The sequence below is a fragment of the Silurus aristotelis genome (genome assembly GCF_946808225.1).
Source record: "Silurus aristotelis genome assembly, chromosome: 4".
NCBI classification, from domain to species: domain Eukaryota; kingdom Metazoa; phylum Chordata; class Actinopteri; order Siluriformes; family Siluridae; genus Silurus; species Silurus aristotelis.
In genome coordinates, this window is record NC_139577.1 from 13,481,617 (window position 1) to 13,508,873 (window position 27,257).

General features: G+C 38.5%; 1 protein-coding gene across 8 annotated transcripts in view; it reads right to left on the reverse strand.

The window, feature by feature from the left end:
- Window positions 1–103: 103 nt before the first annotated feature.
- dctn1b (dynactin 1b) overlaps window positions 104–27,257 on the reverse strand; it is a 35,882-nt gene continuing 8,728 nt past the window's right edge. For 3 of the 8 annotated variants that reach the window (XM_083539877.1, XM_083539873.1, XM_083539872.1), the window contains exons 5-28: window positions 20,555–20,575; window positions 19,904–20,074; window positions 17,202–17,399; window positions 16,782–16,986; window positions 16,597–16,675; window positions 16,343–16,502; window positions 15,221–15,325; window positions 14,795–14,986; window positions 14,568–14,681; window positions 14,316–14,468; window positions 12,920–13,080; window positions 12,659–12,827; window positions 12,443–12,511; window positions 11,193–11,405; window positions 10,857–11,018; window positions 9,864–9,995; window positions 9,583–9,708; window positions 9,349–9,491; window positions 9,039–9,232; window positions 6,492–6,601; window positions 4,749–4,935; window positions 4,577–4,650; window positions 4,405–4,494; window positions 104–2,783 (exon numbers count right to left, since the gene is read on the reverse strand). In XM_083539877.1, the coding sequence (XP_083396003.1) occupies window positions 2,646–2,783; window positions 4,405–4,494; window positions 4,577–4,650; window positions 4,749–4,935; window positions 6,492–6,601; window positions 9,039–9,232; window positions 9,349–9,491; window positions 9,583–9,708; window positions 9,864–9,995; window positions 10,857–11,018; window positions 11,193–11,405; window positions 12,443–12,511; window positions 12,659–12,827; window positions 12,920–13,080; window positions 14,316–14,468; window positions 14,568–14,681; window positions 14,795–14,986; window positions 15,221–15,325; window positions 16,343–16,502; window positions 16,597–16,675; window positions 16,782–16,986; window positions 17,202–17,399; window positions 19,904–20,074; window positions 20,555–20,575 (3,366 nt within the window). In that variant the 3' untranslated portion in view covers window positions 104–2,645. Of the gene's footprint in view, window positions 2,784–4,404; window positions 4,495–4,576; window positions 4,651–4,748; window positions 4,936–6,491; window positions 6,614–9,038; window positions 9,233–9,348; window positions 9,492–9,582; window positions 9,709–9,863; window positions 9,996–10,856; window positions 11,019–11,192; window positions 11,406–12,442; window positions 12,512–12,658; window positions 12,828–12,919; window positions 13,081–14,315; window positions 14,469–14,567; window positions 14,682–14,794; window positions 14,987–15,220; window positions 15,326–16,342; window positions 16,503–16,596; window positions 16,676–16,781; window positions 16,987–17,201; window positions 17,400–19,903; window positions 20,075–20,554; window positions 20,576–21,468; window positions 21,487–25,888; window positions 25,910–27,257 lie in introns of all 8 variants that reach the window. The other 5 variants (XM_083539878.1, XM_083539876.1, XM_083539874.1 and 2 more) reach the window with 3 other exon arrangements.

Below are 27,257 nucleotides of genomic sequence, written 5' to 3' on the forward strand. Positions count from 1 at the left end.
TTTTTTTACTTCCCTGGTTTTCTTTTACGGTCTACATGAATGTCACCTGAAACCAAAGAAACATTGATGAATTGCAAACCTTTAGGCGGCTTTACGAGAGCTGTTTGTTGTATTCATTTGTTTATTTGAGCTCTGACATATCAAACAGTAAACACCTCTCTATTCAGGGACCTAAATAAATAAGTGTTTAATGACAAGAGGATTCAACATAGAAGATGGGCAGTAATGGGAATCGGAGGAGTGAAATGAAGACCAAGCAGAGGCAGCATGATTGTAACCTTTTGGAGCTGTGGCTGAATGTTTAACCTTCAGCAGGTGCTATGCTACAAGCAAAACCCCAGCTGGTAGCACTCCTGTGATACACTCACAATGTTCCGCGTTGCAGCTTCCGTCAGCATCTCTATAGGATCGGATTGATGACCTGAAATGGAAGCAAAATCAGCAGGTAACATCAGCATCTCTTCAGCTCGATCCTGAGCTCAGGTTAGTATCTGTGTAACCTTGTGGTTTCCTCAGGGTTCTCTGGTTTCCCTAAATTTCCTTTGGATTAAGTAATTAAATTTGCTGCTAGTTGTGAGCAAATGTGTATGGAAGATTGGTGCCTTCTAATGGACAGGTTTCCCTTTGGATAGGCTCCAGATCGACCATTACACTGACCAAGCTAAAGCGTTACTACATTATCAAGAGGCGTGTTTCCGGTGTTCCACTGTGAAACAGCATTACAGAACTCCAGATATAGATTTTGGTGCCCAGTGAGCAAGCTAGAGAGAGGAGCTGCAAGGGAAACAATATGAAAGAGAACTCTTGAGAGGAACCAGACTAAAAAGGGAGTCTTCTTCTAGATGAAACCGGATATTGCAGTTAGGAGTCATTAATCTAAACGACTGTATTAGCTGCAAGTCTTGTTAAACAAGAGCAAGATCTTTATGCAATTAAAGTGAGCTCATTCACAGCTAATTCGTGGGTATGCTTGTGGGACGTATGCAATTTTATAAAACAAACAAAAAAAAAGGTGTCCTTTGCTTAGGGCTAGAAATAAAGATTTTTAAACAAATATATTGCATTGAGGACGCTGCAGATGAAACCTCGAGCAGCATGAGAAAATTCGTAGGTGACACAACAAAGGTTTCTCGGGCTGTAACTGTAATGGCGGCTGTTCTGAATGAGGCACTAATACCCTGCTCGGCCCCAGGAAATGAAAAAGGAAACGCCAAGATCGCGTACAATCTGATGAAAGCAGCTTTTTTATCATGATTGTGGTTTCTGAGGTCGATATCAAACGCCGTTTCATTCACTGCCCTGTTTCCGTTGTTCACAAATGCGTTCACATTGTTAATCTATAGACGTGAAGACGCATGAAATGTCATGTCGCATCTGTTAGATGAGCTTTATTCAGGTGTCACGTATCAAACACGTTCTTCAGGACGTCAATAAGTAAGCAACATTAGGCGTTTTTTTTTTACACAATAAATAGGTTAATAATTAAAGACAACATTGACTTACGTATGATCACTGGAATATTGACTATTAAATATTGAATATTGATCATACTTTGTCTAACTGGTGTGAATGTATGGGTCGTGTTTTGTTATGCAAGCTCGGATTTTCTCTAGACTACCTGTTCCCAAAAAGAAAAGAAAAAACCCAACAAAGTAGCACATTAACCAGCTTTGGTTTAAATATTTAGAACTAGTCTTAAATTGTCTGAATCTCTCTCATCCTTTATAAATGGTTTTTGCCTCATAGTTAAAGCAAACATTGAGATTCAGATGCATGCCATTTGTTTTTTGTTTTTTTTGTTTTTTTTTATGTTTTAGACAGTTTGCATTATTTTAAAAGCTGAATTGGATTTTGCCTATAAAAGATGTTAAACTATGCTTTTCTCTTTTTCGCTCTGCCAAACCAAAAGCTAGTGGATGACCAAAAAAAAAGGGACAGCAGAAACATGAATAATGCAGGGGGCTTGTTTAGCTTTTCACCAGCTGATCCCTTTTTTTTGGCTTGTAATAGATTTGGGCCAGATATAAAATTCGGTACACATTTATATTTTAGAGCACATGTCTGCTTGTGTTACTCCCTGACGATCTGGAACGTCAGAGGTTTCCATCTTTTTAACTTACGGAAATCAGTTCGAGAATGCATTGGGAATTATCTGATGGGTTGAATCAGGTTAAAGGAAACACACTGCTGTTTAGTGTTTGGGAGAAAATGATGAACTCTTGTCATATTAAAATCAGTTTGCAAGCTTAATATTTAAGGAGCAAATTGCTTTTTTTGGATTCATCCACTGATGTTTAAAAAAAAAAAAAAAAGTGCATTTGGTAAGTAAACAGTGTCCTACTAAAGCAAAAGGCAGTAACAGCATTTAATCTGCATCCTATCAGATTTTCTAACGACTTATTTTGCTGGGCAACGAATACATTGAGTTACTGCCTTGTGCCTCAGTAGGAGGATGTGCTTGTCAGGCTGCGAAGATGCCAAGGCAAAGAAACATTCCCTCCCAGTCCCTGCCATTCACAATGTTCACGATCCAAGTTTCCATATTTCACACAAACGCTTCTGATGGTGAAGCCAAAGCTGCATCTAGTGAAAGTGGGCCGGGCTGTTCAGGACGCGGCGGCAGCACTCGTTCGTGCGGAAGGTTGTTAAGTCTGAAGCAGGCGATGCACTCGCTGCAGCTGGTACTGGGACAGAACGAGACGGTGAACCTGCTCTTGCCCCCGAGTGCAAGGCACCATCACACGACCTACCAAAACTTCATCTTTCATCTTCTCCTCCTTAGCCTGGGAGAGATAAAAAGGTGGAAATGGGAGGAAAGAAGAAACGAGAGGATGCTGATCAGGGTGTTGATTTCATCAATGGAACATACTTTATACATTTGTGGTGTTTGTTTCCAAATTTGTTTAAATCTCAGATTACAAATAAACCTGGTTTTATAAGGTTCTACCTACCACCTACTGTACCTACTTTTCTTTTCCTCCTTCGGATACCACAGCTTTCGCTCGGATCTTGGCATGCTTGGCGGACATACAGTATCTTTGTGGATGAGTGCTCATCAACTAAAACTCAACCCAGGCAAAACCGAACTGCTGTTCATCCCAGGTGATTCATCTCCAGGTCAGGATCTTAGGATCTCTATAACTCTCTACTCTCCCCTTCAGCCACTGTTCACAACCTTGGGGTAACTATGAACAATCAACTGTCCTTCTCCTCACTGTTGCTAACGTGGCTCGTTCTTGTTGATTTCTTCTCTACAACATCCGAAGGATTCGTCCATTTTTGTGAACACAGGCTGCCCAGGTGCATGTTTAGTCTGTTGTCATTTCGAGACTCGACTGCTGCAACGCTCCACTGGCAGGTCTACCCCTGTCTTCAACCTGCCCAAGTTCTTCCTCAACTGGTAGCTGCACATATCAAATTCAAAACACTGATGCTTGCCTACAAGGTCAAAAATGGACCAGCACCATCTTACCTTAGAGACTTCATCACACCTTACACTGCACTACACTGTTTGACTGGTACCACCTTCTCTCAGGATAAGAGGTAAGTATACTTCAAGGCTCTTCTCTGTTCTGACACCAAGGTGGTGGAATGAACTTCCCCTAGATGTCTGAACAGCGAAGTCCCTGACTATCTTCAAGCGGCGGACTAAAACCTACCTCTTTCTGAAACACTTTCAAAGTTTGCTTTGCTTAAAGAAAAAAACTTTCCACAGAGTTGTAGGCTGATTTATCTTAAGTTCTAATCTAGCATACCAGTGTGGATTTTTTCATTGATAGAGACTCAAAGCACTTTTGTACGTCGCTCTGGACGAGGGTGTCTGCTAAAGGCCACAAATATAAATGTAAATCTAGGATGCCAATAAGATAGATGCAACAACAAAGCAGCTTTTCACCAAGGTGTGCACCAAACAGGCATAACATTATGACCACTTGCCTAATATAGAGTTAGTCCCCTTTTTTGCTGGCAAAACAGTCCGGACCCTTCAAAGATTAACAGCATTCACTTCATCAGCAATTTGAGCTACAGGAGCTCGTCTCTTTGATCGGACCATACATGCCAGCCTTCGCTCCCCACATGCATTAATGAGCCTTGGCTGGCCATCACCCTGTCGCCGGTTCACCACTGTTAATTCCTTGGACCACTTTTAATAGATACTGACCACTGCAGACCGGGAAAACCCCAACTCAAATACTTACGCTTACCCATTTTTCCTGCTTCTAACACATCAACTTTGTGGACAAAATGTTCACTTGATGCCTGATATATCCCACCCACTAACTGGTGCCATGATAAAGTGATAATCAGTGTTTTTCACTTAACCTGTCAATGTTGTAATGTCATAATGTTATGCATGATTGGTGTATAATAACAGGAACGTCATGAGTCGTCTCAGTGTTTTACCTTTACGAATGAGGTGCAGGGGAACGTCGCAAAGTCAGACGAAACCTGAGCGCCAGGTTTCTGAGAAACCACATGCTCTGCCACTTCATCCTGAAGGACAGTGTGTGACAGGTCAGTCAGCAATCACATTTCACGATAATATTTAGGCTTAAAGCTCTAAACCTGCTTTTACCTTCAGCCTGTCAAGAGTCTCACCGAGAGACTGAAGCCTCGCTGTCTGCTCCAGGAGCTGGGCACTGGGGCTCACTGAACACAAAAATATAAACAGAAATATTCTCTATATTAATATAAATGGGTGTGTCAGTGCGGAGGTGTAACCAACAGAGCAGGCCAGAAACTCTAACCTGGAGATTTTCCAGTTATGTCTACGACTTTGATGTTGGCACTCATCTGCAGCAGAGTTTCCAGGAGCTGGTCTGTTTTGCGATAGAGAGCGCTGGATAGGACCTCAGGTCTACAACCTTCACGCCAGTTCAGCTTAGAAACGTTCAGCGGAGGAAGCGAGGATAGCTGAGCATGCATCTTCTCTGCCTAGATGCACAAATATTTACACAGAGACAGAATGAGGACTAATAGCTTTTTTGTAATCTGTATATATTCTGAAATTAGGGCTAATCAAATGTAATAACAAGTGGAAGAAATGTAAATATAATGTGTCAGGAAATTGTCGATTACATACAATACAATATAACATACTGTACAACGTGATCTATATTACTATATTATCGCAGTAATTAACAATTTTTTTTTATTATTATAATGTCCAACATTGTGTCCGATGCTTTTTTCACTATAAAAGCTTTATTTTATTGATTTGTAATGATTTGCTTCCTCAAAAGACTTTATTACTATAGTAAATATTAGGGATAAAATTCACTGATTCTTATTTGTGCATCAGCATAAAAGTTAACGATGTGATGCGATGGCATTGGCATTTGTATCACGATGTTTTTAAAAAAATATTTGCATTGGTAGAAAATGATTTATTTATATATAATTCTAAGTAGATGCACTATACTTTTATTATTTAGAACGAGACCAATAATTTGTGACCAATGTTTGATATGTAGATTGATTTCTCCTCGTTAAACTGTTTCTCAAGCGCATTCTCTCAGCACCGCTGTTGCTACGTGATTATGACGTATCACAACACTATTGAGACCGAGGCGTATCCTGAGAGTCACATAGAATACAGATTAACATGGCAGAGGTAGAGCTGCATCTTCCTGAAAACATAACATGAAAAGAACCTCTGGTTTTATTTCATCATTAAGTAAGTTAATTGGTGATTTGCTGTCTGTCTGAAGCAGAGAAATAAAAGCTAAAAAAAAACTGTACCATATTGAAATGCATTACATCATATTTTTTCCAATGCATTGGAATTACATTACATTGAATTGCATTGTGTTAAATTAAAGCTAAATCGGATCGCACTGCATCGTTATCAGGGGGAATCGGGTTGCATCACATCGGTAGCTGCTTCATATGTATCTTTAATTTATTGTGTCGTTGGCTATGCATCGAGATGTGAATCGCATCAACATCAATTATCGAGATGCACATCCCTAATAAAGAGCATTATTATAGTATTAAATCTTCTTATCTGGCAGCTTCACCAATGCAGTCTCTTTTATATTGTCCCCTAGTTTTTTTTCCCTAATTTGGTAACCTGCTAATTTCGATTCACCTGCCAGCTCTTCCCAGTCATATGAGAACTACAGCCTGGGAAAAATGAACGCTCACACGCTTTTTCATAGACATTGGAAATTTTCAAATTGCCGTTTATGCTGCGTAACAACTTCTTCCTTATACATGAATTTACAGACCTGAATGACTGGCTAGTTTTGCTGTGACTGAAAGGAAAGCATGCAAATCTCCACGTCCAAAAAGACAGCATGTCTACGTTTGCCCAAATCACCAAACGGATAATTGTGTTGCATCACAGTCTACTCCTACAGTGAAATGAGCAGGATACTGCCACGAGACCTCTAGTTTAATTAAGCTTCCCTGGATTAGTGGCATTGTAACTGGATCTAAGACCAGACCATGGTAACATTTCTGCAAAGTGATTTTTGTGAACAGAAGACCTTCAGTATGTTGTTTTCATTCTTCAGGTGCTTTATGCTGAGCCTCTGAGCTTCAATCTGCTGTGTCAGCAGTGGAGAATCTATCACCTGCATACCTCCTGCACCACACACTCCTACAGAACCTACACACATACACATACACACAGGCCAGATTACAAGGTACCCATTGTCACTTTTCAAAAGCATTTGGCAGGAACAGCGGTTTTTGATGAATACGGATATTTTTGTGTATAATGTTTAATGTAATGTCAGTTCCATGCACTGTATAGAGTTTGACAATCATAAGAGCCATGCAGAGAGGCAGGGATTTTAGGGAGGCCAGAAAAGGAAGAGGAAAGAAGTGAGGAGAGTTCAATGTGTGTCAAGCTATTATGCAAAACACCTACTATCATTCAGATCTTTTTATCTTGAATCATTTCCATTATTTATGTACAAATATATAATAATTCTTGTAAGGCATTTGTACCGTTTTAGAATAGTTTAATAAAACAATGGGACTATGTTTATTTAGAACTAATAAAAATGGTGTTTCTGTTTAACTAGTCTTCCAATATTGTGTTTATTTACAGATGAAATTGTCATGGCTGTGTCTTTAATTTAAATTCTGAATGTCTGCTGCTAAGGAAATAGTAGACAATAGTTCAGTTCATCTATTGAAGTGAACTGATATCCAAAGGAATATATTTGAGGTTCTATAGGATTTCACTTGAGATTAAAAATGAAGTGAAAATACCGGTCACTTCATTTGGTTCACATTTATTCAATGCTCAACTGCCTATTTGGTAGATTGCAATTGAGCTTTATATGCATGTCACATTTTGTTATGATACCAGAGTCTTATTTTTGTACTATGGCACAAAGTTTGTGCCATGTTTTTTATCAATTTAGTATGAACATTTTGATAAGAAGTCAGCTTTAAATTTGGAACTTGGAACTCGCTAATTATTTCATCCCAAGAAGCCTGAGTGCTTGTCGGTAACCTATTCAGGTTTGAAATCCACCTTCATGTATGTCTGGGCCCAAACACTTTAAGGCAGTGGCAGGCCATCAGGGCCAGAAAGGCCTTCTCTAAACTCCATGTTGCTTGAAGCTGTTGCTTTAACCAATTAGATTGCGATTTGGTCACTCCGAGGGCAACTAGAAGGCGTCCGATCATGTCAGCATTTTCACGTCCTTTGACTGGATGGTCAGAGTGCACTAGTCAGAGCTTGCAACCCGCTTGCGTAGCAAACTGCACAAGTTCAAATATATTTGTGTGGATTTAATAGCTGGAGAAGAAATTGATTTGGTAGGAGGATACAATTATAAGGAAATTTAAAAGATGGACTTTTAAAGAAAAGCGGGACCTGAAAAGCACGAGGAAAGGTTTAAAACAGTTCTTAAACTTTTTCATGCACAATTTATACTTGTTTTTTCCCCCCATAAAATTTGCATAAAAACACACAATTTGCCTTCATTTCAAATCCCAAGGAAAACCGTAATGCAGGGAAGCAATGCACAGAAATGCACAGAAACCCAGGATCATTTATTTGATGCCTGTAATGCAGCGCTCTGTTATACTGCGTTTCTCTATAATATTGATGGTGTCTCTAGCCGTGGCATCATATTGATGGTATTAAGAGATGGACTGATTCAGGCAGGACACCCCTGAAGGTGTAAAATGCACGGCCTGCCACTGCATTATAGATGAATTTAATAATAGTAAAACACCATTTTTTAGATACATCCAAAATAGGGGACCTTGTTGCTCTGAAAAACTTTGCTGCCACCATCCTCAACGTACATTTTTGCTGTTTCATTGGCATTCCTTAATAAGTCTAAGTAATAACTTAATAAGTATAACATCTATGGTGTGAAATAACTTTTGTTCTTATTTGAAATTTCCCAATTGTATTTGAAACTGCAACATTCTACTTTATGCTACGCTGATCTTTGCTAATTATCTTAGCGGTTTCTAAGCATTGATATGCCATTGTCGAAGTTCTGATAATCGTTGTCTTCTTTTCGCCAGTTAAATCTTACATCTCATAATAATAGCTTTTCCAAACAACTTTATACAACTCAATGGCAGCAGCATTTGTAACACGTGTGCCACATTTGATTAAATTCTCACAATTCAGAGAATGGTTGCCAAATCAGATAGAAAATAAAACGCCTGTAATGGAATGTGTGAAACTCCAGCAAACCCTTTTTGCATAATGCTGTGACATACAGTACAGATCACAAAGTAGCAAAGATTGTATCCAGTTTACCTTTTTGATCCTCTGCATCAGGAGAGAGACAAGAAGATACATATTAGATTTAGAGAAAGAAAAAAGTAAAAAATGTATGATAGTCTGGGAAAACCAGCTGGATTTCAATAATGATGGAAAAACACTTAAATATATGTATGTTTATTTATATATAGCTTGCATACATCCTGCCTAATATTTCACGTATACACATATAGACTTTACAATGTTGTATTTACTCTTGATATCACTAATACGTTTACATCATTATAATCATACATACTTTAGACTGCCCTAAAAATGTATTTTATTTCACTTCTCATATATTTTTTATTCTTACCAGTTGTGATGCCACCAGTCACAATGGATGCAATGCCAGAGGCAGGACTTCCCCTGAGTCCCTCAATGGTCAATTTTGATTGGCTATTTATCCTTTGCCTCAGCTCTGTCTTCTCTGCCTCGAGTTGGTCTATATCAGCCTGAAGAGCATCCATGGTCTCTTCAAATTCTCTATACACATACGTAGACAGAGATGTGTGACAAAGTATTTGGTCAAGTAATGTGTGAAAACAAGCTACATTTTCATGTAACCGTTATGTGTTTATGAGATCATTCAAATCTCTTACTTCTCCTTTTTCTTTAGGATGGCCTGAGTCTCATCCAGAATAGTTTGGATTTTCTCCACACGTTCGTCTGCATCCTTTGATGAGCTGTCTAGCTTCTTCTCTAGAAGACTCAGACGTACATTGGCCTCGCTCAACTCTTCACCCTGCACAATGGCACAACATTTTATTAGTCACCTATACATGTGCAGCGAAGGTATGTGAGTGTACTGCAGTCTCTTTTAAGAATGTGGGTACCTTTATTTTCAGGGATTTCTTAAGCTCTTTGATGACAGTCTCTCTGTCTTCTAACTTCAGACCAAGTCCCTCAGCATCTGTGATCTCTGCTCTCAGTGCAGCCGCTCGCACCTCCACTGGGGCCATCTACACCAAACACACATTGTACATCTGTAAACTTTGCAAAAAAAACATAAATATCTGAATTGGAAAATGGTTTCCAGTGTTTGTCTAGAGCATTTCGGGCCTAGCTGTAAATAATGAACTGCTCTGCAGACATCAAACTGTGGTATCAAACTCACTCCGGTATGTGGCTTCTCAGAGTCATACTCTCCCTCCTGCATAGCAGTGGCCATCTTGTTCATGGTAGCGATGATGATGCTACAGGACTGGCGCAGACACTCATAGAGGTTTATACCCTGGGAGCCGTAGATCTAAGCAAGCAAACAGAACACATTAAAAAAATGACATTTTTGTAACATAATATTTCCACAAAAAACACTTCCTGGGTCTTTCAGAGTTCTAAATGATTTTCTAAAAAAAAATAAATAAATAAAAAGACAAGTAAGGATCTCTATAAAACATCAAAAGGTTTCCTCAGTAAGTTTATTTGGTTGATAGGATAAAAGGTTTTTCATACTTTATGCATTTCAATAATACACTATATTGGCAAAATTATTGGGACACCTGATCTTTTTTGCTATATGTGGTCCTTCTCCAAACTGTTACAGAAAAGCTAGAAGCACACAATTGTGTAGGATGTCTTTGGATTTGGTATAATACAATTTTGTGGTCACTTGAACTTGGAAACCCAAACCTGTTCCAGCATGACAGTGCCCCTGTGCAAAAAAAGAGCTCCATGAAGATAAGGTTTACATGGTTTACATGGTTTAGAGAGAAAGATCACCCCAGGACTCCTCATCTACAGCAGTAACTGACTTTACCAACACCCTTGTGGCTGATGAACACAAATGTCCACATGCACACTTCAAAATCTAGTAGAACATCTTCTAAAAACAAATTGGGACTAAATGTGAAATGCGCTGCTCAAAAAGCACATACCATACTTATGACCAGGTGTCCACAAACTTGTTTAGTGGGTGCCTACTGATATTACACAATATAATGTATTCAAATGTCTAAAATCTGTCTGGCTGAAAATAAAAATGAAACAAAACTACTAAAACAAAATGTGAAACAAATTTCAAAGTTAAAACTATATTCACACTAACTCACTCTCTCGATCACTTATCTATGCTACACACAGACACACAGGGACATACACATGCACTGACCTGTTCGGCTGCTTTGAAGGCCATGTCCTCCAGTTTAAGTGTTGGCAGCCCCTCATGTTCACCAAGTGGCGCAATAAGCTGAGCTCCTGCTGCAGCCACCTCCTGCAGCACAGCATTCAGCCACGCCAACTGCCTCCTGCTTTCAGCAAGCGTTTCACTTACCTGTAAACACACACACATTACATAAAGCCATGTCTGTCCACTTTATACATGAATATGGATTAAATGCATGCATTGTATGCAAGTTTTATCGGAGGTGAACAGTCATACATAATAGATTTTTAACTGTGAATGAGTGCTAGCAAAAAAATCTATGTTAGTATTGTGTATGTGGACCTGAGGCCCAAAGTTGAGTGCAGCAGGAATGCCTGGCGCATCGGTGCCCGGCATGCGGCGGCGAATCTTCTTGCAGAACTGCCGAATGTCGCTACAAGAAGTGTCCAGATCTTTAAGCAAAGCACAAAACGGGGTTTCTTCCTCTCCTGCCTGCAGAAAGGCACGCAGACGACCCACTTCCACCGCCATGCAGTCCAGAGCACTCTGAGTGAACTGCAGAGATTCAGGGATGTGTTAATAAATATGTTTTCTAGTCCTCCGACTTATGGATTTTGTAGTCGATGACATAATATATAAACTGTTTTTAATATCAAAGTGTATTCTAAGCAATATTCATGCACAATATGTAAAAAAAAAACAATTAATATTTTCTTAACAACCCAATAAAGCTACAGCCAGTGGACTTGACAATAAATCATGTATGTTTGTTTAAATAAAAAGTCTGACAATTGTATATATATATTTACTGTATATAAAAATATCGGGGTGAAACTGTACACAAAATTCACGTTTCAGTACACACCTAAAACATTAAATTGCTTGTAGTTTTTTTATTTTTTTTTTTTTATTAAAATTTGTGATGAACATTTGAACAGTTAAATTTTTTTTTTACAATTGTAAATTAAATGCCTGATTGGTTAAATAATATCTAAAATAATATTTTATAAAAATAAAATTGAATAAATGAAATGAAATGAATGCAATAGACATACAATTGTATAATAAAATAAAATAAAATAAAATAAAATAAATAAAATCTCATAACTGGAAAATTTTAATTCAATAGTTTATATTTGTTGAGCCCTTTTGGGTAATAAAGATGTGCATGTAAATGTGTGTGTTTTACATTTAATATTTCATTTTCGAAAGATGTCTTCCACCTAATTGTTCTACTTACAATATTTCACCATACTTCAACAAATGTCTTTCATCCTTTCCTATTCCTTTCATTCTTCATTCATTCACTCCCTTGATATGTGTAATTGTCAAGATTTTCTCCTTTTTTTTCTCCTTGCCCTACCTAGGAACCTCATGAATATTGTACAAAAACATTTAACATTCGGTCTCAGAAAATGCTTAAGTTTAAATATGAGTTGGTTGCAATTAGAAAGTGGCACCAACACACACACACACACACACACACACACACACACACACACACACACACACACACACGGCAGTGTAAACTTGGCGAGTAGCATTGTTCAGTGGAAAAGAGCTTTTAGATTGATTTGGAAATAATGTCTTACTTTGATATGGTCAGCCAGCTGCATGGTGCAGTTCTCCGCCTGATTGGCTAGGTGAATGCTATAAAGATGCTGCAGGCACAGAACAGAACATAATGTGTTTCATGATATATGCTCTTGTGCCATACTAAGTGTTTAGGATATGGTAAATCTATATACTGCATGTATATACAGTGTATATGTATGTATCTGTGTGCATGCATGAAAGGAAAAAAATACCTGATAATATTTAATGGCCTTAGTAAGTGGCTCCACATTCACAGTTTCATCCAGTTGATCCTTGTGCAGCAAATCGATGAGAAAGTCTAAAGAACGCTCATGCACACTCATCTCAGTGTAAAGGGAGCCCACTCGCTTATAAACCTCCACGTTACACTGATTAAGGGCGCTATAGGGGGGAAAGGGAAAAAAAAATAAAAAATCAATTCAGCACAAGCAAAACAATGGATTTAATAGGATAGTTGGATTATGTGTACACACTATTCATATTTGTGCAGCGTTGCCTGCAGCAGACTCAGAGAATAAACAAGTCCAGCAGCAAAGCTAAGCTGCTCTCCCACTGCCCCTCTCATTCCCGGTCTATGAGAGCTGTTCTCTGTCAGATCAAACTTCTCCTGTGCTTGTTTGCTGATTAGCTCTGCCTGTAACACACACCAACACACACACAGAGCACATTAATACAGAGGATCAGAGACCACTTCCAGTGTAAAAATTAAATATGCCCAGCACTTATATAACCAGCAGCACACACTTTTCTGTAGATAATCCAGCAGTTGGATTCAATATGGCATATTTGTTCTAAAATTCACTTCTAAAGGATACAAAGCGAGACCAAATTCATTCTTAGACACAAATATGAAGACATGTTCCATTAAAGCTACCAGTCAATTATAACTTCAATAGCTGAATAATAATAATATAAAACTATATCCACTTTATTATTTAGCAAGTACTCAATAATCAAATGATTAAACAATGTGTAAAGTATTTAATTTACTTTGTTACTGTACATATTACATTAAATTGTTGGCTACTTTTTAGTTTTACTGAGTATCAAAAAGTAACTTTTATTCTCTACTCAACTACATTTAGGATTCAATAGATGTACTTTTAACTCCACTATATTTTAATTAACAATGAGCGTTACCGATTACATTGTGCACCTCTGTTGAAGATGACTTTAAGGTTCAAAACTCCCCTGCTCATGTCTGCTGCCCATGAGCGTCTTTTTAGCACCACTGGCCTCATTTTCAGTCCAAAAAGACCTCGAATAAAGTCCAAACACTTTGAGAAACAGCTTTTGTTAAAGTTTAATAAAACATATTCTCTCTCTCTGAGACTGAGAGGTGCATCAAATCAGTCGGCCCTGAATATTATTTTTTTTCCAAAATGATTTACATTTATTTTATTTATCTATTAAATACTAACTTCTTTACATGATACAGTCATTTTATTTGTTAAGTAAAGATCCCTTTTTGAAAGATTGCTTAACTACTTTTTTTTGTTTGACCGACTTGTTTAATCTTTGCTTAATTCTAGTGACTTTTCACTAACGTGTCTTGGTGTTGAGGACTAGTCAAATACTGAGTCAAATACTTAAGTACTGTTCAAATTAGATACACTAAGACTTTTACTCAAGTCATAGTGGAATTGGAATTGGTGACTTAAGTACGTTTTGCACTAATGCATCTATACTTTTACTCAAGTATGATTTTCAGGTACTCTTTACACACAAGGACACAAACCCTAACCCTAATAAATCATAAAAGCATTCAGTGTCCACACACACACACACACACACACACACACACACACACACACACACACACACACACACACACACACACACACTAGTGTACACTCACTCAGAGAGTACCTTGCAGACGAGTCTGGGAATGAGTAGCAAGACGAGGATGCAGTCATGGTCTCCTCCATGTCTCAGGAAGGACTCGGGCATAAAGGTAGTGAGCAGAGCCACCTGTCTGTTCGCCTGAGTCACTTCCATCTTACGCAACTCCATTTCAATGGCCTGGGATAAAACACACACATATACATGTACCCACCAACACAGACAAACATCGAAAACATTTTTGAGTGTGTTATGTGTGTGCATGTCTTAGGTATGAACCTTTGCGTATGCCTTGGTTTCTGCGAACTTGATCTTGAAGTCGAAGATCTCGGCAGGTTGCTGCTGCAGCTCAGAGTTGGCCTCCTGTTGGCTCATCAGCTCTCTGTTTACTTCCTACATACAGACACTTTCAAATCAGCATCTTATCTCTTCATCTAATGTTTCTTCAAATGCTTCAGATTCAGAATTTATTTTTACTAAAGGTGAGTGTGAGGAGACTGCAGCACCTGAAGGTGTGCGGTCAGCTCTCTGTATTTCTGGATGGTGTGTTGGTAATCCGCCATAGTCTCTTGAGCTGCTTCCACACGTTTCTCGGCCTCCCGCACGCTGGCCGCACTCAAATCCAGCTGCTCCCTCAGTTCCAGCTCCGTCTCTCTGGCGTTCTCCTGCAGCTCGTCATTCATCTCATTAATGGCTTCCTACAATAAAATACACGCACATTTAGACACACACATTCCATTAATTGGACAATTTGTTAGTTAGCAAGCTGAATTCTGGGATCTTGTATATATGAAAGATATTAAACTCTCACAAACACGTGTAAAGAAAAACATTTTGTTTTGGTCAATATAAACATTTTTGTTTAATGGACTGCTAAAGTATATAAGTATATATATTCCCTCCCCCTCTGCCAGTACAATGTGTTGACTCACCAGGTCAGTAACAGCCTCTCTGAGCTCTCGCACTCTCTCTTCCAGATCCAGGTTACGCTCAGTGAGAGTAACCACCATCTCTTCAGCTCCAAGAGCTGCATCCACCTACAACGTAAGCACACGTCTTACATATTATAAAACCTAATGATCGAGTAAATTGTGCATTGTTAACTTGCAATGTCAGTTCCATTAAATCATGTGCTTCACATAATTTTAAAAGTTAATTAGAAGAGTGATCAACTATGAGGCGGTATCAAAAGGTTTTGGGACTAGTTTTGTAAAACACCAGAAAATGACAGCACAAGGCTTCACGCACAGTCACGGGGAGCACCGACCTTCATAATGCCGAAATACATCATCCTGCTGTGCAACTGGTGTTATTTTGACCACGTCAGTAAAGACATCTGCTGTTCTGACCATGTGCACACCCTGTCACAGAGTTCTTCTCAAACAGACATAGCCTCGAAACCTTTTGATACCACGTCGTATATGGAAATTTTATCGAAAATCAACTAGATTTAACTTCATTAAATTAAAAGGAATACTGTTGAAACATTATTAGATATTTTAAAACCCCAGTACAAACAACCAAAAACTCTCCAAAAAGTTGGCGAATCTGTGGATGTAATAAATGTAACCATTACCAAATATTCTGGGAATATTTACATTTTCAAAAAATATAATTTATTTTTTAGACAGATACATCTAGACAGCAAATTGCATTATTTTTACTGTGTATGTCCAGATATTGAAAAAAAAATGCATTATAATATTTTTTCTTTTCTGCTTTCTCATGATCTCTACATAACAAGTTGTTTTGTCTTGATCACTACTTAATCCTCTTGTGAACTTGACACCACGCGTCCACTACCACAAATAGTTATGGTTATTATCCATGATGCCGCCTCTAGAACGTGCTCTTATTCCTAATACACAGAAAAATTAAGCACTGATCTTTAGGTCAAGATCACGAGAAAAATAAGCTATATGATTATACTGAAATTAATGTTTAAAATAAAAAAAAGTGAAAAAAAAAGGAAAGGTTCCATTAGTGGCAGTCATTCACACACTTCTAATGTGTTCCCCATTTCTCTAGGTGAGGGTGTGGGAGGCTCAAAGCACCTGTTCTTTGAGCTCATCTATGGTCTTCTCTGCCACCTTCATTTCCTCTTGTATTTTCTCCTTCTGCAGCATCATTGCCTCCAACTCAAAGTTCTTTTTCTCCGCCTGCTTCTGAAGTTTTGAGTGCTCCTGTTTCTCAGAGGCAGACAGGTCACGCATCCTGACACATACACACACACACACACAAACAGATGAACATCTGGACTTACACAGCTGCCACGACAGACCTTATACCGTAATTGGATTACACGCACCTGACCAAAGCCTCCTTCAGGCGGGCATTTTGTTCTTCAAGTTGTTTCACGTGATAGCTTGATGCTGCACCATCAGAGCCTGCAAACCATGAGCCATTGTAAATAAACTAGTTTCTAGGAGTGATGTGTGTGTCAAAAAGTAAAATGAAGTAAAGCATTTGTGTTTGTAAGGTATCTATCTGTACCTTTCTCTTCTATCTCATGTTTGAGGATCTCCAGGTCCATGGTCAGTTCCTCCACCTTCTCTTTAAGTGCGTCAACCTCCTGCTGCAAAGACTCCGCCCTCTCCTCTGCCATCTCTTTATCTAAGGTTGCCATCTCGATAGCGTCTGCGGTGTCTGCCATCTCCTCCATGTAATGTTCCTTCGCTTCCAACGCCTCTTTTGCTTCCTATCGTGAAAAAGACATTAGGGAATAAAATCTGTGTTTGCGTGCTATAATGCTTCTCCTCAACCATCAGCCTCGTTAATCTTTTAGGAGTTGCTTTACCGTTTTAGCGTGGTGCCACAGGCATGTTATCAAATATTTTTCAAGCAGTATTCACCTATTACTTCTTCATTTTCTACAGAGATAAAGGGAAATTAATGTTCTCACACAAAATGTACCTTTCTGGCCTCTTTGAGTTGTTTCTGCAGTTCATTTTGCTGCTCCTGCATCTTGCTCTTCCACTCCTGTAGCTGCTCCAGCTGGATCTTGTGCTTCTCCAGCTCCTTTAGCTTGGCCTTATCCTCCGCCCGCTTTATCCGCAGGGTCTCCAGCTTCTCTTCCAGATCTTTCACCTGCACCCGGAGAGCCTCCTCCTCCTGATTACACACACACACAACACATATATATGTATATATTTAACTGTTCAAGTCAAGCCAAGTCAAGTAGGCTTTATTGTCATTTCAACCATATACTGTACAGTGCAGTACACAGTGAAATGTAACAACGTTTCCCCAAGACCAAAAGGAACACAAGGAACACAGAAATACACATAAATCTAAACTAATGACACAAAGTGCACATGTGCAACATAAAGTTCTGTGCAAAAAAAAATTAAAAAATAATAATAATAATATGTAATCTTTGTTAAAAAGAACTAAGAACATGCAGAAAATCGGTGTCAAGCTGAGCTTTTACATAAACACACTTTAACTTGTTATGTGCATCAGGGAACAAGAAAATTGCACCCACTTTGCAATTCCCTGGTACCATTACCCACACACTAGTTAGCACTGTATTATATGTTAAGCTATATAGCTAGCCTATCTGTGCAGGTTGTACAACGTTAAATAACGTTGTATAAACGTTGGATAAACTTGGATAAAATTGTTTATTACATTATACAATGGTGTGAAAAAGTGTTTGCCTTTGTCCTGATTTCTTTGCATGTTTGTCACACTGTAATGTTTCAGATCATCAAACTAATTTAAATATTAGTAGAAGAGAACAGAAGTGAACACGACATACAGTTTTTAAATGAAGGTTTTTATTATTGTGCGAAAACAAAACTACATGGCCCTGTGTAAAAAAAAAGTGTTTGCCCCTAAACCTAATAACTGGTTGGACCACCCTTAGCAGCACCAACTACAATCAAGCGTTTGCAATAACTTACAATGAGTCTGTTACAGAGCTGTGGAGGAATTTTGATCCACTCATCAATGCTGAATTGTTGTAATTCAGCCACATTGGAGGGTTTTTGAGCATGAACTGCCTTTTTAATGTCATGCCACAGCATCTCAATAGGATTCAGGTCAGGACTTTGACTAGGCCACTCCAAAGTCTTAATTTGGTTTTTCTTCAGCCATTCAGAGGTGGACTTGCTGGTGTGTTTTGGATCATTGTCCTGCTGCAGAACCCAAGTTCGCTTCAGCTTGGGGTCGCAAACAGATGGCTGGACATTCTCCTTTATGATTTTTTGGTAAACAGCCAAATTCATGGTTCCATATATCACAGCAAGTCTTCCAGGTCCTAAAGCAGCAAAACAGCCCCAGACCATCACACTACCACCACCATATTTTACTGTTGGTATGATGTTCTTTTTCTGAAATGTGGTGTTACTTTCATGCCAGACGTAATTGGACTTTCCAAAAAGTTAAACTTTTGTCTCGTTAGTCCACAGAGCATTTTGCCAAAAAGTCTTGGGGAACGTCAAGATGTTTTCTGGCAAATCAAAGACGAGCCTTTATGTTCTTTTTTTCAGCAGCGGTTTTCGTCTTGGAACTCATGCAGACCATTTTTGCCCAGTCTCTTTCTTATGGTGGAGTCATGAACACTGACCTTAACTGAGGCAAGTGAGGCCTGCAGTTCTTTGGATGTTGTTGTGGGGTCTTTTGTGACCTCTTGGACGAGTCGTCGCTGTGCTTTTAGGGAAATTTTGGTCGGCCGGTCACTCTTGGGAAGGTTCTACACTGTTCCATGTTTTTGCCATTCGTGAATAATCACTGTGGTTCACTGGAGTCCCAAAGCTTTAGAAATGGCTTTATAACCTTTTCCAGACTGATAGATCTCAATTACTTTCTTTCTCATTTGTTTCTGAATTTCTTTGGATCTCTGCATGATGTCTAGTTTTTGAGCATCTTTTGGTCTACTTCACTTTGTCAGGCAGGTCTTATGTAAGAGATTTCTTGATTGTGAACAGGTGTGGCAGTAATCAGGCCTGGGTGTGAATCAGGCCTGGGTGTGGCTGGAGAAATTTAACTCAGGTGTGATAAACCACAGTTTTAACAGGGGGGCAAACACTTTTTCACACAGAGCCATGTAGTTTTGGATTTTGTTTTTCACTCAGTAATAAAAACCTTCATTTAAAAACTGCATGATATGTTCACTTGTGTTATCTTTTACTAATTAAATTATTTTGATGATCTGAAATTAAAGTGTGACAAACATGCAAAAGAAAAAGAAATCACACCACTGTATATCATCTTTAATCTTCGTTCTATCTACATATATTATTAGCTTATTTTTGGATGGAATTTAATACTAGTCATATAGTCAGGAGAGGAACATTAGGTCACATTATATACAACATATCAGTATTACACTGACCCACTGTTGACGCACCCACAACAAACAAACGCAATTCATAATGTCACCATAAAAATAACCACATCAAATTTAATATAAACCCATTATTGCTTTAAAACTAAACTGCAAACAGAAAACAACTGACGAATATTAAAAAATACATTCTCAGTGTAGAAATGTAAATAATAAAAAAACCTTCATTGGACTCTGATGCTTGATATTAGACATTATGATGTGCATAAAAACTGGAAGAAATGATGTACAATTCCTATAAAGAAACCAGAATGTCATATCCCACCTTACTCGGGGTTGGGATGGGAGGAAGTCCAGGGGAAGGGAGCGTCCCAACAGGGGAGGGGATAACTGGAGCAGCCAGTGGGGTTTGAGCAGGTGTGCTGGGTTCACTGCTGCTCATCTCTCCTGCTGAAGCTGAGCCAGAACCCACCTTTACTCCAACACCTGCCCGTGCCTGACACACACGTACACACAAATCACAGCTGACTATCATATGGTGTCATCACTATGTCAGAGTATATATCAGATATGTGAACATCACTGTCTTACTTTTATGTAAAAAAGAATGATGGCTCACATTTATTAAAAAGAATGAAAAATGCAGTCCACATTGAAATAAATGGAGCATTATCCTGTTTCAAAGAATATACCAGCTGAGCACCGAAGCTTAATGTAGATTAATAAAACAGAAATGAATTTCAGCATCTGGGATTGAGTTATAAAAAAAATCGAATAAGTGATACATTTTCACCTTTCATTTAAATAAAAAATCAGAGTGTAAAGTAACACACATCACACGCATCAACATAAAGGTTCCCTCAGCTCAGAAGGGACCAATTACAGGTGAGAAAAATCACACTCCCTGGCTTGTTCATAATACGTTAAAGTCACACATCTGGATTAGTTTTAAATCTTGTTGCAAATGTAAACTCACCTTTGGCCTTCTGGCCGTAGTCTGAGAAGCAAGTGCATACACACACACACACACACACACACACACACACACACACACACACACACACACACACACACACACACACACATCAGAAAATACATACATCATGATTGAGCAGTTAGAGAATCGAAGAGAATATACAGGTTTCAGGATTACTGAATATGACAAGCTGGTTGTGCATTTATGTGTGCATTTTCTTTAAACTGCAGTTCTATCATAAAACACACATTTTTGTAAAAGAAAAATTCTACAGCCCATAAAAACAAACAAAAAAAACAAACAGGTATAATTTATTCTCTAATTAGGAAACACAGCTGACTGGTACCACCAAGGTCAAAACATCTCACACACACACACGCCTTTTCAGAACATCACTGTTACGCTGAAGACACCACAGTTACTAAACACACAAAACTCCTCTGTATGTAACTACACACACACACACACACACACACACACACACACACACACACACACACACACACACACAGAATAAAAGTTAATAATACGTTATATTCAATTATGAATAATCATGTATATTTAATTCTTTGAGCTCCTAGCAAGCAAACATATTATTTATCATTGTGATTGAAAAAGTTACAAACAAAACATTATTTGCATTTATATGATCAACCGAATCATTAGTTTTTTATTAATAGTAATTATGTGACTCAACCCAAACACAACCATTCACTAGTGAAGCCTGTTTTACTGCTTCATATAACTTCTTGATCTGCACAGACTCATTTGCTCACACCCCCCAACCCCTAGCATGCACACACACACACACACACACACACACACACACACACACGGCCCTTTCTGCTCTTGCTAATTTAATCACTGCATTACAATAAAGAAAAGCACATGACCATGGTATTAATGCTGCATACCTTACGAGGAGCAGGCGTCTGTCTCATCATATTGGCAAGTGAAGAGGACAAACACACACAAACGCACGCACAATTGTGCAAGCACAATCACACACACATACAGACACACGCAGTGGCAAAAAGAGAGTAGAAAGACAGAAAAGAATTTCAGTCACATTAACCAAGAGTCTGAGCGAGGAAAGCAGGCCAAACCTGTAGCAAAGCCACAAACACACAGAAGCAGGCAAGCTGGGTCCAGACACACACACTTACACTTACACACACACACACACACACACACACACACAAACGATGCTGCAGGTATTTAGTGGCTAAATCCTATTTTGGCTCGTTCTGCTGTAGTATCCTTGCTTTTTTAGCAGCAATCAGCGACTCATCTCTATTGGTGCCTCGTCTCTATGATTACAGCACTGTCATCTTTCTGCACGGCAGCCATCGCTCTCTCCCTCAGCATCCATCTTTCGCTCACTCTCTCTCTTTTCCTCGCCTCTCCCTTAGTCTCCTCCTCTCCTCCCCTCCCTTACCTTCCCTCTCTCTGTTGCTCTTTTGTGCCTACAGCTGCCTCGCCATTACATCACAAGCATCCCTCCCTCCCTCCTGAGTGTTAGCCTCTGACAAGAACAAGAGAAGAGAGAGAGACACAGAGAGAAAGAGAGCGAGAGAGAGAGAGAGAGAGAGAGAGAGAGAGAGAGAGAGAGAGAGAGAGAAAGAGGGAGAGATGGAGAGAAGGGCGTGTGATTATAAAGGGGAACTGATGGATGTCTGCCCTGTATCCTAGCAACATTTCACTCTATGGGTTAATTACCTTACGTATGTGAAACTATAGCCCAAGAACAATAGTGCAAGATCATAGACAGTACATTTGTAGTGTACACAGAAGCCACCATTTTGAATATATATATTTTTTCATTTAAATCCTAAAGCATTATTTTTATGTCTGTGTTTGAAATAATTTAGAGCACCGAGTGTACACAGATGCAGCATCATGCGAATATTGATTCCACAGAGAGTAAAAGAGGGGAAGAGAAGAGCAGCACAGTTTAGAGAGCAAGCGATAGATCAGATTACAGCTCTGCAGAGTGCAGAAAGATGGTGTGAGAATTAGATGGAGAAGCTGAGATAAGAGGAGGTGTGGTAAATTAAAAAAGTTTTGTATGTGTGTGTGTGTGTGTGTGTGTCTGTGTTCACTTTATTCTGAAATTAGTTTTTCAGACCAGACTTTTATATAACATACTACTCTGCTTTATAGACAGTGCATTTGATAATAGTGATTGTGTTTGTTGAATAGCTTGTGTACTTGCTTGAAATGAAAATGCAACTATTGATGGCTACTTTAATTGAAACAAATTGAATTCAATTTATCTATATAAACCCACCATTTCCAAGGGTAAAAATGTTATTTGATATTGTTAACAATATCTTTTATATTAGAGTTTTAGGCCGATGGTGTCCAAAGTTTGGACCAGTGTTCATTTATGCATTGATAGAGATTTCAAAATACCTTTTGTACGTCGCTCTGAATGAAGGGCGTCTGCTAAATGCAGTAAATGTAAATGTTTGTAACGGTTGTAATGTAATCAAATTTAATTGTATTTTCTTTGCAGGGTATGAACGTACAAACTGTAATCCAAACACATCAGCAGATTTTTAGTGTCTTTTATGATCAAGAGCATCAGGCACTGTCAGCCATTTTCTGTTCCTTCTTTGAGGCGGTCTGGCCATGTGCTTGATAGCCAGATAGTTGAGAGTGTTCCATATTTTGCATTACAGACATGTAACACTATTATATTATATATAATTATATTATATATCACTTGTATAAAGGGAAAGATCATTCTCCAACTGATCTTTCTGTAATGTTAGTTTAAAAATGTTTCTGTGAGATATAAGTGTGAATGACAGATCCACTCCATATTTTGCTTAAATTAAACACTGCATATAAAGGGCTATTATTTTTTATACATGATATAATACATTAACAAATATAATTTGACATTCTGTTTAACAATCAACCTCATAGTAAGTCTTAACATATTGGAAATCCAATGTCATGGCGAAGAGAAACCAGTTCTAGCACTGTGTATTCATTCTGTACTGTAGTGTATATAATGGAGAATGGAATCAGGTTTGGTGGCATATCAGATGTCTATATATTAAAATGGCTTCACAATATTATACATACATATTTTCTGGTCTTAAAACATTTTTTAAAAATTTTTTTACGTGTTTATGACCTCCATAAATGTGTGTAATATGTATACCAGTATGACATGAGTAAATAATTTATTAAAAGAATTTACTGCTATAGCAAATATAGGTCCCCTGGTGGTCTAGTGGTTAAGACGCAGCGCTCCCACCGCTGCGACCCGGGTTCGATTCCTGGTCAGGGAACCATCCCCAGCCACTCTTAGTGCCGGTCCCAAGCCCGGATAAATTGGGGAGGGTTGCGTTAGGAAGGGCATCCAGCGTAAAACATGTGCCAAATCAAACGTGCGGAGGATCCGCTGTGGCGACCCCTAACGGGAGAAGCCGAAAAGAAAGTTTACTGCTATAGCAAATATAAAGGACATGCAGAGTTTTAGTTACTGCTTTAACCTAAATTGCTGAAACATTGGTAATCAAATATCATGCACTCATGAAACTAAATAAATGAAAGCCCCAGAGAGCTGCAATAAGAGTATGACCTCTGCAAGTGGTGTCTCAAATATCACTGAAAATCCATATCTGGTCATCCATTTATGTCTGAATAAACAATTCTTTTTTTTAGATATATGTGAGGGGTGTATAAACTGTACATACATGTTATATAATGATTATATTAGGTATTAAAAATATTGCTTTATGGTGCTTACTGGTTGCATACTACTGTATATTAAAATATGTACTTATTACCCTAAAAAAGGACATTATCTTTGTTCTGTTATGTCTATATCTCATACTGTTGCCTGTTCTAGCCCACATGCAGCCTCTGGTCTAAAATAACACCAAAATGTTGATGTTAATATGAAGAGGCATTGCAGATGTGATTCTGAGAGCTTGATAATTGCACCAGAGTTCAGGCTGAGCAGGGTCATAAAGCTGCTTGAGAGAGCACTCAGATGACACATGATCAGCTAGAAAAGGGCAAATGTAAGCTGAGGACTTTAGCATTTAATGTCTTCTTTTTAATGTTTTAAGTTGATCTGGCTTTCAACGAGGAACTCCTGTCTAATATGCAGGTGGTCCCCAAGTTACGATGGTTCGACTTCCAATTTGTCGATCTTACAATGATGATTTTTCTCCAGGGGTGGACAGAGTTTATTTGTTTCGTGTATTTTTTCCCCTCTGTTTCTGGAGTTTTAGAGTCCAGTTTAAGCTCTTGTCTCTCTCCTTTTTATCGGAGTCGCTGGACACTATAACAGAGCGCACTGATTCGTTTGATCAGCTACAGGTGTGCTTCTTACCGCTATTTTTGTCAGGCTCCGCCCTCCACTCGTGAACTGGTATTTGTCCACGCACCCGCTGTCACATACATAGATACTGTAAAGTTTATACATTCAAACAAAAAAACTTACTTTCGGCTTCTCCCATTAGGAGTCACCACAGCGGATCATCCGTATTCATAATCCGCATGTTTGATTTGACACATGTTTTTACGCTGGATGCCCTTCCAAACGCAACCCTCGCCATTTATCCGGCTTGGAACCGGCACTGAGAGTGCACTGGCTTGTACAACCCTAATGGCTGGGGTTGGTTCCCTGACCGTGAACCGAACCTGGGCCGCAGCGGTGAGAGCGCCGCATCCTAACCACTAGACCACCAGGGAACCTGTAAAGTTTATACATTAAGGTACTGTAAATTGCTGTTTTGCAAAATTATGTACTGCAATTCGTAAAATTATTAACAAATTTCAGTATACTACCCCTACTACTGATAACATTATTAAGACTCCTGTGTAGGCTAGGCCACGTCTCAACTCAAGTTGAGAAGGGGTCATCGTAACGCATTTCCATCGTAAGTTGGGGAATACCTGTACATGTTAGGCTGAAACACGTATACAGGCTCGAGCCAGAATAGTGATACAAAAATTACAATAAAAAAACGCTGTAGTTATGATTCCAACAGGCTGCACACGGTATCTATCGCGAATGTTGCATTTTGTCACATGAGATCCATACAAACTTACTGTAAAGTGGCATTCATGGAACTGTAGTCCATTCTCATTCTGCCTCTCTGCATACACAGGAGTTTTCACATACATACACTGAATGCTTATACACCCATAACCAGCTTATCGCAAACTCTTCCAGCCAGAATGCACGAGATTAGCAAACAAAAACAGACATGGGGTGTGTTTAGAACAGGGTATGATGGCATGCAGCGGTTGTGGTGTGAGTGTGGTGTGGTCTACGGAAAGGGAGTTTAGAGAAACATGCAGCACCTTTTTGGGTTTGGCTCCTCGCTGCATGCTCAGAGGAAGGAGGAAAAGGTTAGAGGTGAAAAGGTCAATCAATCAGAGTGCTGAAAAAAGTGGAATGCACACACATATACACACACCCCACTGATCCTCGCTCTCTATTCAGTATAAGGGAAAGTGTTAGGGAAAGCACAACAGAGAGTATGTGAATGTGTGTACTGGTTAAATTGGAGATGGAATACAGCCCACTGTAGAATTATTGACACACTTCATGAAAATATGTAAATAATAAAATATATATAATCCGTTCCGTGATATTCTGAGCTGCAGAAGATATGCACTTTTACTCCAGTAAAAGTAAAAGTGCTCCCTTCAAACTTTCACTTTATTACCAGTACAAAGTATTTGCCTTCAAATGTACTTAAGTATCCAAAGTACTATGAATTATTATAACTACAATTTTCGTATTATAATCTTTGTCATAAGCCTCTTTATTTATCAACTCAGTTTATGTAAAAAGACTCTGTTACACTCAGCACAACAATCTATTAATAGAATGATATTAATGAGTCAGTGTTTTAAATTATCACAAGCCCAAAACCTTCTTTTCAACTAAAAAATTAATAAAAAATCGCACAAATAATGTCACGGGTGTTGTGGCGAGTTCGAATCTGGTGTCAAAACAGAGCGTGCGCTCGACCCTGATTGGTGGATTGCTCTGTGTTTGACTAATTTAGTTTTTATCCACTCATAAATAAAATAGAACGACTGATTTTGCTAAATGTAGTTGAGGAAAAGTTTGATATTTAACTTGGAAATGTAGTGAAGTTACAGTGAGGGTACTAAATAAAGTCATATCTCAAATAGAAATACTGCAGTATAGTACAGATACACAAAAAGTACAGTAAAGAAATTACATCTTCGTTACTGTCAACAACTTTTTTTTTATGAACTTGGTATTATTCATTAAATAAATAGTGTTATTTGAAAACCACAGCAACTGTGAAAAATATAAATGAGATACCACAGATGAATGAGCAAATGCATGTCCAATACTCTATGTCCGAATTGATTAACGAATTTAAGCAGTTTTATAGTCTTTGACTTGTAGATTTTTGTTTCAATCTTCAATTCAGAAGATGGGTTTTTAAAAGGGTTTATAATTGGCCATTAATTTTTTTTTATATATGGTAATGTATATGATGACATGGTTTCTATATATGTTTGGGGTCATTTGTGGCCAGATATTAACCTCCTTTTTAAAAAAAGATTTAATTGTTTTGTAAACTCTCTTGAAGGGTGCTACCATTTCTGAAGTTGAGTGTACAGAATGTGATGAGTAAATTACCAATACCTTTAATAAATTCCTTTCATACAGTGTTTTAGAAACAGT